General features: G+C 40.5%; 1 protein-coding gene across 1 annotated transcript; it reads left to right on the top strand.

Moving 5' to 3' along the window:
- Positions 1-779: 779 nt before the first annotated feature.
- Positions 780-3671, top strand: LOC122554228 (transmembrane protein 125). Its single transcript, XM_043698902.2, has one exon. The coding sequence runs from the start codon at positions 2508-2510 to the stop codon at positions 3168-3170; it is 663 nt and encodes a 220-aa protein (XP_043554837.1). The 5' UTR covers positions 780-2507; the 3' UTR covers positions 3171-3671.
- The last annotated feature ends 7442 nt before the right edge of the window (positions 3672-11113 follow it).

The following is an 11113-nucleotide window of genomic DNA, read 5'->3' on the forward strand; positions in this document are numbered from 1 at the left end:
CCGGAGCACCCGGAGGAAACCCATGCAGACACGGGGAGAATGTGCAAATTCCAAACAGTCAGTCGCCTGAGGCGGGAATTGAACCTGGGTCTCCGGCGCTGTGAGGCAGCAGTGCTAACCACTGTGCCACCGTGCCACCCACAATGTGCTGTCTGGAAATGCACTGCGAATGAGATTCAGTAATAACTTTTGAAAGAGAAATAAATACTAAAAGTGGTAAAATTTGCAGAGATACAGGGAAAAAGCAGAAATTAATTTAATAACTCACCCAAAGCGCCCACCGAGGCACAGTGGCCAATGGCATTCTTCTGTGTAATGATTCAATGGTTCAATTGGCTGAATATCCAGTGATCCACAATCTGATGACTATTAGGGCAATAAATAGACATGTTGCAGGTGTTCCATGTTCCTGTCAGGAAATCTCCAACAATATCACTGACATATATTAGTAATATTACATCGAGAACAGCACTCAACCATTGAATCACATGGCCTGGTATTTTGTTTAACACAACAGTGAAACCCAAAGGACTCCATTATTCATTATATAAGAGAACTATGGAGAGTTGGTACCAGATGACAATCCAGTTCAACAGAGGGTACCCTTTGTTGTAATATTGCTACCACCATATCCAGCTGCACAGTTACTACAGAAAGGGTTTGTTTGATGCATAAAGATGATATTCACAGGCCAGTGATCAGGGGTAAAGTAGAATGTGAAAACCAACTAAAGCTCATAGCAGCTCATAGTCTACATTTTGTTTAATTTTAGAAGTAACATTATATTACTATGAGGTATATTGTCCACTATGTTTCTTTATTACAGGAAAAAAAATACAATTGCTTAAGATATTCGGCAGTACTCCACCTGAGATTTAGTAACAATTTTATATAAATAGTTACTGTTGGAAATATTTGTATTTGGGCATATATCGTTGTGGTTCTGGGATTTTAAACAATAATGGATTATAACATTCGACGTGCTTCCTGCACTTTCACTTTAAATCGAAATTGCAGGTGAAAGGTTGTTGGTGAAAGGTGAAAGTTGGGGCACACATTCGTCCAGGAAGTTTCAGAAAGAGCAAGTTGCCCAGTGGCGATTACCTGCACAAGGAGCTGTGCGTTCCTGGGAGTTGTTGGAGAAGCCTCGCTGGAAATTGTCTAAAAACAGGTAATCGAAAGCTGTCTTTTTTTTTGGTTGGATGTAGAGAGGGGCGGAGTCAGGACCTGTTGACTGGAGATTTACCTGAAGGAAGGGAACAGGCACAAACTCCTGGCGCATATAGACCACTATGGTGATAATGACCGATGGACTTACTCTGGACGGTGATCGTTTACCAACCGGCCACTCTCCAGAATGAACGCTTTACGGGGATGAATTACCTGCTTCGAGACCGGAGTAACTGATCTGACAGAAAAGCTGGAAATTAAACACCTTAACCTGTGAGAGGCTGCAAATGATCGGGGTACTGTATAATAGGAAGCATATCCACTCCAAACTGTAACTGATTACAGCAGAACGAACGTCCGAGGCTCAAGAACAAAGAGACTGACATTTAATTCTGGTGATAAACCTCAATTGCCCCGTGGAACTGGAGTGAGTACTGTACATTTAAGTCTGTACCTGACACGTATAAATTACATCCCTGAGTGAGACCGTTCTTTTGCTGCACATCAGGGTTGGATAGAACTGGCTGTTTGATAGTTAACTTCACATAAGATATTAACCCTATACTGAGACTTGCAGCCATACAGCTATTTTGTGATTGTTAAATCTGCGATAGATTTGACCCTAGGGGCAGCATTGGACTACTGAAGAGACGTCGAACAGCTTCAGTCAACAACCTGGGAGTTTGATTTCATCCAGTGTTTCTTCTGGGAAACTTCTAGACTCAGAAAATCAGCTTTCTTGAACTGCACTGTGAGAGACTTTAAACAAACAACGGCAGTATTGAAAGAAGCAAAGCAGAGATAGACATTCAAGGAAACGTGCTGTATTGCCACTGGTTGACCTGAGAGGATAACGTTTGGTCATTCGACAGTGAAATCCTGCGCTTTACAATATCAAGCACCTTTGGCTACCAAAGCAACGAATAATAGTTTCAGATCTCCAGCATCCACAACTCATTATGTTTAAATAATAGTTGAACCATGCGTCCAGGACTGTTTTATTCTGAGCTCCTGAGGAACGCCTGAGGACCCTGTATGTGAAAGATTACACTGAAATCCTTCCATGTTATAATTGAAATTTAGAATATCTACAGCAAATTGAAGACTTTACCTGAGTGTAAAGTATGAAATTCCTGAGATCTATGCCTTGGTAAATCTATCATGTAAAAAATACCAGCTTACGTGTCTTAACTATGTGCATCTAGGCAGCATTGAAGGTTTCTGGTGTAGGATTAATCTTTGTACAGGATTCTTGGAGTTTTTTTGCATATTTAATAACTTATATTGAGCTTGATTCCTTTTTTTTCTTATGGCTGTTGGTGGGACAATTTTACCAAATGCCTGAGCTTTCTGAGATCATGTCTGGCAATTTCCCAGCAAGTCGTTCCCGGATCCAGCAGAGTATCCTCGAGGATCAGGTGGAATTATGGTGGTTCCAAGATCTTAAAAGATCGATCCTGTGCTATTCTGTGGCTGTGATCTTGATCCTAGGAACTGGGTTGGGAGGAATTGTTCTATTATCTACAGCTACCAGTAAATCGAGTGAATGGAGGCTGGGAGTGGGAACTGTCCTGTGTCTTTTAGCTCTCTGCATTCTTTTAAAACAACTGATGAGCTCTGCCATCCAGGACATGAATTGCATGAGGAGCCGATCCCAGATTGACAAGTTAAGGAGTGGAGGCTTAATTGATTATTTGATTATTTTAGTTGCTGGATTAATAATACTAATCTGTGGCCATGCATTGATAATCCTGGCACATTCTGATCCTTATCCTTCGGGTAGATCCTGGAGTGACATGTTAATTGCAGGTGTTGCCATTACATTAGCTGGATACATTATCCTCCTCTCACTCCTGGTCTACAGTTTAATCTTCAAATTCTGCCCCCATATAGCATCCAGCTCCTCGAACAGAGGGGTCCCAAGTGTTTACATGATATCATCAGGCAATGTAGAGGGGAGGCCAAGGGAATTTTCCTCCAGTACAGCCAACCTAATATAAAACCCGAACTGACTGACTTCAGCAGGAGTCCCTCTTACTTTGATATGACTAATCAGGCTGGGCTTGTTTGGTGCACAGTTTATGGTGAAAACAGAAGAAACTCACAGGTTAACTGCACAAAACAGTCCTTAACAATAGTAATTAATGCAGGCCAGTATAGATTGTGATTCATTGGAGTCTAATTTGTAACACAGATTTATAAATCTTCACATTTAGCAATTATTATTAGCTGAACAGGTAAAATTAGAATTAAATTAACGTGAAAGCTGAGTTGTGAAGGTTTTGATATCTGCAGATGTACGTATTAACTCATTGGTGAATGAATAGCTATTGCACATTATTGTTACCTCACAACTGTAGCTGTCATGAGTGGTACTCACACATTGCAAAAGCACTTTACAGAGTGAATCAAGACTAATGGAAACACAAGCACATTTTTCTATAACTGTCAGTAACATCAGTCATGATTTTACTGTTGATAATAAATGCAATTGTTAAATATTTAAGAGTGGAATGAGTCTGTCTCTTCTTCTAGTAACTTGTGAATTTCTGACATCTAATCTGCTTGACCTGGTATAACCACATTCACTTTATGATTCTGTACCTGTTACATTGTTCACTGGTTTGATAAAGAAAGGTGATTTTGGTACTTTATTATTTGCTTTACTGTGTTCTTGAAATTAGATATTACTCCAATGTTTGTTGACGTGCAGCTGTGTTACTGCATAACTCACTTTTTGATAATGTTTTACTTAGAGTGAAATATCGACTGTTGCTTTAGTTAACATTTTACTGGGATGTTCCATGTTCAGCATTTTCATTAACATGTTGGTTGAGTGTTATATTGTTCACTATTTTTGTTGGTATTGCAAGAGTGCTCGATTTGTCAGAATGCTTGCAGTGTCACGTGTACTTTATTAGACCATAGTGTCAGAGAGTCATTACAACACAGCAAACCCTTACCGCTCTGTAGAGCAACCTGAGCTGTCCCATTCCCCACTCTCTTTGGGTGCTTGTGCAAAGTTATTTTCCTCATACCATTTTTCAATCCTTTGGCACCTCCCCTCGTATCAAGGGAACATTAGGAGATTATGGCAAGTCCTTCTGTATTTCCACTCCCACCTCCTTTAATGATGTAGGATGCAAGCCATCCAGATTTATCCACTCAAAGCAAACGCTTTTGACTGCATCTTTCCAATTAATTTTCACCCCTCCATGATCTCTGTCATCTCCAGTTCCACTGATGTGTTGCCAGACTCCTCTTCCTTGCTGAATGTAGATACAAAGTACCCGTTAAGTAATTTTGCCTTGCCCTGTGCATCTAAGAATAATTACTTTCTTTGTCCCTTATAGAATCCACAATTGATTACTACCCAGTTACTATTTATATGTCGGTAGAAGATTTTGTTTTTGGTTTCCTTCTATGTTGAGCATTATTCTTATATTCTCTCTTTGCTGGTATTATTTTCCACTTCACTTCCCGTCTCATTATATTGTATTTGGCTTAGTTCTTGTTTGGAAAATTCACCTGATATGCTCCATATCCCCTTTGTTTTATTGTTTCATCATCATCATCTATTTCCCTTATCATCCACTGAGACCTGTCTTTGGATCACTTACTTCTTACCCTTGCTGGAACTTCAAGAGTCTGAAGCTGACACATTGTTCATTGATACATTTTCCCATCAATCTTTGCATTTTACTGTGGTTAGATCCCCTTTTATCAAATTAAAGTCAGCCCTCTTCCAATTTAAATATTCTACTTCAGATTATTCCTTGTGTTTTCTCCATTACTAATTCAGATATGATGACTGCCATTAGCCAAGTGTTTTTCCAAAGGCACTTGGTCCACTTGACCCATCTCATTGCTTAGCACTAGCTCTAGTGATGTCCCCTGCTCAGTTGGATGAAGAAAATACTAGCAAGGAAATTCTCCTGAAATTCCTCCTTTTCCTTTGCACTAAAATTATTCCAAATGACATTTGGAAAGTTGAAGTCATGCAACATCATCATCTGTAGTCTCATTATTACATTTCTATCATTTCTCTTTCTGTGTCACTATTTGGAAGCTGAAAGAATTCCCTCAAAAGTGTAGTTATTCCCTTTTTCTGAACTCTAACTAAATGGGTTTGGGTTTTGCCCCCTCAAGACATCCTTTTTTTTGTAATCCTCAATGTTTTCTCTATACTGTAACCCTATCTCCCGTTTCCACTACCCTGTCTCTTCTGAATATTTGTATTCTTGAACATTAAGCACTTAGTCCTTCCATATCTCACTAAAATTAATCACCACACTTTGTGTATTTTAGATACATCTTTGCATTCTATTTAATCCTTCTTAGTCATTCTAGTCTAATATAGTATTACTTCCTTCTGTAGAGCAATACATTAGTTATATATATAACTTTAATATATAGAGTGAACATTAATAATATAATGATCTGGATGAAGGGACTGAGGACATTCTGATGAAGTTTGCCAATTATACGAAGTTAGGTGGAAAGGCAGGTAGTACTGAGGAGCTGGGGAGGCTGCAGAAAGACTGCAACAGTTTAGGAGAGTGGTCCAGGAAATGGCTGGTGAAATTCAACATGAGCAAATGCGAGGTCTTACACTTTGGAAAAAAAAATACAGGCATGGATTATTTTCTAAACGATGAGAAAATTCACAAAACCAAAGTACAAAGGGATCTGGGAGTACTAGTCCAGGATTCTCTAAAGGTTTACTTGCAGGTTGGGTCCGTGACTAAGAAAGTGAGTGTAGTGTTGTCATTTACCTCAAGAGGGTTGGAATATAAAAGCAGCAATGTGTTTCTGCGATGTGCTTATAAAGCTCTAGTTAGGTCCCTTTATTGTGTCCAATTTTAATGCCACACCTCAGGAAGGAATATTGGCACTAGGGCATGTACAGCAGAGATTCACATGGATGAGCCCTGGAATGGTAGGCCCAACATACGATAAACAGCTGAGGATCCTGGGATTGTATTCATTAGAGTTTAGAAGGTTGAGGGGATATCTAATAGAAACTTACAAGATAATGCATGGCTTAGAAAGGGTGGACGGTGGAAAGCTGTTTCCGTTAGGTGGGGAGACTAGGACCCATAGGCACAGCCTTAAAATTAAGAGGGGGTCAATTTAGAATGGAAATAAGGAGACATTTCTTCAGCCAGAGAATGGTGGGCCTGTGGAATTCATTGCCACAGAGAGCAGTGGAAGCCGGGACGTTAAATGTCTTCAAGGCAGAGATTGATAAATTCTTGATCTCTCAAGGAATTAAGGGCTACGGGGAGAGTTCAGGTAAGTGGAGTTGAAATGTCCATCAGCCATAATTAAATGGTGGAGTAGACTCGATGGGCCAAATGGCCTTACTTTCACTCCTATGTCTTATGGTCTAATGGACTTATGGTTATTCCTCATTTCTACTTTGATGTAAATCCCCATCAATTTAATTTAATCCTTTCTCAACCACACTAGTCAACCTTGCTGCGAGTACATTAATTCAAATTCTATTGAAGTGTAACCCATAACTTCCGAATACTCTGCTCCAGAACTGGTTCCAGTGTTCCAAAAATATGAAGCTCTCCCTCCCTCCTTCATCAAGTGACACATTGAGTTTGCCCATATTTCTAATTCTAGTCTGACCCATGTTTGGCAAAGATTATTACTTCTTGAAGTCCTGTTTTAAACTTCATCACTAACTCCTGAAAATCTGTTTGTCAGACCTCAGTACTTGGTCTTTCTTTCTATAAATGTGTACCACATTTGTTGACTCAGTCACTTCTGAATATTCTGGATCTTCTCTGTGAAGTCCTTTATCCTGGCACCAAAAAGTTAACAAATCAGATTGGGGTTTACCATGGTTACTGGGCTTTTGCCCGAAACGTCGATTTCGAAGCTCCTTGGATGCTGCCTGAACTGCTGTGCTCTTCCAGCACCACTAATCCAGAACATGGTTACTGCCTGTCTATTCCTGTAACTGTGAAATCTCCTATTACAACTATATTTCTATGGTTTGCTATTGCCTCCCTTTTCCAGTTGATCCCATAGGCTGAACTGCACTCCTTCCAGGTATCATCATCCTGAGCATCATTCCAAACAGTGTCCAAAGTTGAGTACCAATTTAAGAATGGCATACACCCAAACACTTCCTGTTTCTTCCTACTTTTCCAGATGGCCATCCACATACTTTCTTGAACACCCTCTGCTTTTGAAGTGACCACATCTTTGAAAGTGTGATCCAACAAACTCTTGTCCAGCCTGATACTCTGCAGTGATTCCAGCTGTCCTCACTGATACTTTCCCCACACATGGTCCCCTAAAATACATGAAGTCGGGGATCCAAGATGGCGGCGACCCAGCAAGACTGAGTCTATAGTGCTCCTCCCAAGACTTGGCTACAGTGGGTCACCCACCCCCCCCACCACGCTCACCAAATCATTTATAATAGTTGTGTAATTTAATTAGTTGTGTAATATTACATTTAAACAATTTAATCCTAAGTAAAAATGACTAAAGGGAGGGGAGCCCGCAGCTCTCAGCAAGCAGGAACCCCTCCCCCACCCTCTCCAGCTGCAGCAGAGGCGTCCACAGCCGCCCCGGGGGACTTACCTACAGTGACAAGCCTTGTGGAAATGATTTCCAAGCTGGATTCAAAGATTGATGCCTTTATTGCAGAATCCAGAAATCGTTGGGACTTGCTCTCGGCCGCGCTGCAGAAGCATGACTGAGAAATCCAAGAAATTGAGCGCCGAGTCGGAGGGGTGGGGTTAAAGGCCACAACCTCCGAAAATACCGTTCAATCAGCCGTGGATCAAGTCCGGACTCTCGAACAGCGAGTCCGGACCTTGGAAAATCATATTGACGACCTTGATAATCGAGATCGTCGAAAAAAGATTCGTTTGCTGGGCCTTCCCGAACGGGAAGAGGAAGGCCAGCTTACAGCATTCCTGGAGCAGTGGCTGCCACAGCTTCTAAATCTGCAAGCTGGATCAGGCCAGGTAAGGGTGGAATGGGCCTACCGGGTCGCAATACGCGGGCCCGGCTCGAACCAGCGCCCACGCCCGGTCCTGTTCCAGCTGCAGAGCTACAAGGAGAGGCAGATACTCCTAGAAGCCTCTAGAAATCTCGGAAAAGACCCCCAAGCTATGATCTATAAAGGATCCAAGATCATGCTATTTCAGGACTTTTCCCCGGCTCTGGTTCGAAAGAGGAAGGCATTCGATGAGGCGAAGAAGCGTTTAAGGGACTTAAATATTCAGTACTCCTTACGCTACCCAGCGATGTTACGCTTTAACCATGAAGGATCCGTATATAACTTTGGATCACCAGAAAAGGCTAAGGAATTCTTGGACTCTCTTAGATAAACTGTAAGACATAATGGATGTTGGTTTGCCTTTCCCCCCGCTTTGGTTTATATCCCCCCCTTTTTTTTCTCTTACCTTACTGTTTAATATTATCATGGGAGGTGGGGAGAGGGATTTGATTTTCTCCCCCCCCCCTTGGGGTTGTTTTCTGTTATTATTTTATGTATATATGAGGGATGTATGTATATGTGTGTGTATATATATATATATATATATATATATATAAAAGCTGGGGGTTTGGTTAATGTTGGTGGGGGGAGGTGGTTACCTTATTCAATTTTACCTCTGTCTCTAGGAGCGGGTTGTTTTCCCTTTGTTATTTTGTATTATTATATTTAATTATTATTTGTTGAGGTGGTAATTTTATAGTTATATGTTTATATATGGTATTAACATTACCAAATATATCCAGGTGTTGGTATGGGTGGGGGTAGGGTGCTCACTGTTAACTCTAGCTTTGTATTATATTTAAATTCTCCTCATTTTATTGAGGAGTGCCTGGGTCAAGGGTGGGCATTGGTTGGGAGAGGATATGATGGACTTTTGGAGAGGAAGTGACACCCCCTGGGAACAAGGGGGAAAATCTCCACTTAGATACGTTTTATATTTTTTTTATTTAGAAATAGTTTTTTATTGTATTGTTGTGGGTGTATTAAAGAGATTTTATTTTTGTAAATTTTATATGTTCTACGCTCGGGATGTTCTGGATAGGGTTCCCCCTCCCGAGGGGTCTCGGATTGGCCCAGAAGATTATGGTTGATCAGTCGGTTAAGTGGTGCACCTGGAATGTCAAGGGGCGTAATTCGCCAGTCAAAAGGAAGAAAATATTATCAAATCTTAAGAAGGAAAGAGTTGATATAGCTCTCCTACAGGAGACACACCTGTCAGATAAAGAACACTTGAAATTACGACAGGGCGGATTTGATCAGGCCTTTTTTTCTTCTTTTAGCTCAAAAAGCAGGGGAGTTGTTATTCTTGTTCGGAAGAATTTCCCTTTCAAAATCCTAAAGCAAATAAAAGACGAATCTGGACGATATATCTTGATTAAAGCCCTCATAAATGGAGAGGAATATGGGATTTTAAATTTGTACTGCCCCCCGGCACACCCCTTTAAATTTATAACGGAAGCCTTTTCAAAATTGATGGCTTTTGATGCCCGTCATATAATTATAGGGGGAGACTTTAATTGTATTATGGATCCGGAAATAGATTGGATTCCCAAGAGTACTGCAGGAGTATCTCCCAGATCTAGACAATTGATGGATCTGAACAAAGAATTAGGATTAGTAGATGTATGGAGATGTCTTCATCCACAGGGCAGAGATTTTTCTTTCTACTCTAATCCACATAAATGTCATACCAGAATTGATATGTTTTTTGCCCCCTCGATTTTTTTAAATTCCATATCATCCTGTAAAATAGGTAATATAGCAATTTCCGACCCCGCTGCTGTATATATGGAAACTAAGGCAAGGAACAATGGGACATCCCCTCGGCATTGGCGTATGGACCCCTTCCTAATGAAAGATAGTAAATTTGTAAAGTACTTCTATCAAGAATTTAAAACTTTTTTAGAAATTAATTCAGGTACAGCTAGCAACCCATCAATGATGTGGGAGACCATCAAAGCTTACACGCGAGGCTTGATCATCTCCTATTCAGCGACCCAGAAGAAATTAAAGGGAGAACAACAGCGTCTGCTTGAAGCCCGCTTAAAAGCGGCTGAAACAGCATACACTGATAGACCTTCTATTATTAAATTGCAAAGGATTACAGCTCTTAGGACAGCTCTAAACACTACGCTTACTCAAACGGCTAAGAGGGAAATATTATTTGCAAAACAAAGGTTATATGAATATGGCGACAAACCGGGTAGATACTTAGCATTTCATGCAAAGAAAAAAAAGGCCCCTCAGACTATTACGTCTATCAAGGAAAGTAAGGTATTTTGACTCATGATCATAAAAAGATTAATGCAATCTTTAGAGCATTTTATTCTGAGTTATATAAATCACAGGATTGTGAAGATAGGACGAAGAGGATGCAGTCATTTTTAAAAAATTTGACTTTTCCAGGCCTAACTCCGGAACAAGTATCGGTCCTAAATGCTCCTCTTACACTCCAAGAAATACTTGATGCAATTAGGCAACTTCAGAATGGTAAGGCGCCGGGCCCAGATGGTTTTCAAGCTGAATTCTATAAAGAATTTACAGAAATATTGGCTGGTCCACTTATGGACATGTATAACTATGCATATAGTCAGGGCTGTCTCCCACCTTCGCTGAAAGAGGCAAATATCTCTCTTATCCTTAAAAAAGGAAAGGACCCAGAAGATTGTACATCATACAGACCAATATCCTTGCTAAATGTAGATTTTAAAATCCTTTCTAAAATGTTAGCACTGAGACTAGAAAGGATACTGCCACATATTATAAAGGAGGATCAGACAGGGTTTATTAAGGGCCATAGATCATCCAATAATATTAGAAGGGCTCTGAATATGATTCAAGCCTGTCATCAGGGAAAGATACCAGGAGTAGTGGTTTCATTAGACGCGGAAAAGGCATTTGATAGGGTCGAAT

Source organism: Chiloscyllium plagiosum, unplaced genomic scaffold (assembly GCF_037043375.1).
Source record: "Chiloscyllium plagiosum isolate Xiang-an unplaced genomic scaffold, Cpla_swu_hap1 HiC_scaffold_9, whole genome shotgun sequence".
NCBI classification, from domain to species: Eukaryota; Metazoa; Chordata; class Chondrichthyes; order Orectolobiformes; family Hemiscylliidae; genus Chiloscyllium; species Chiloscyllium plagiosum.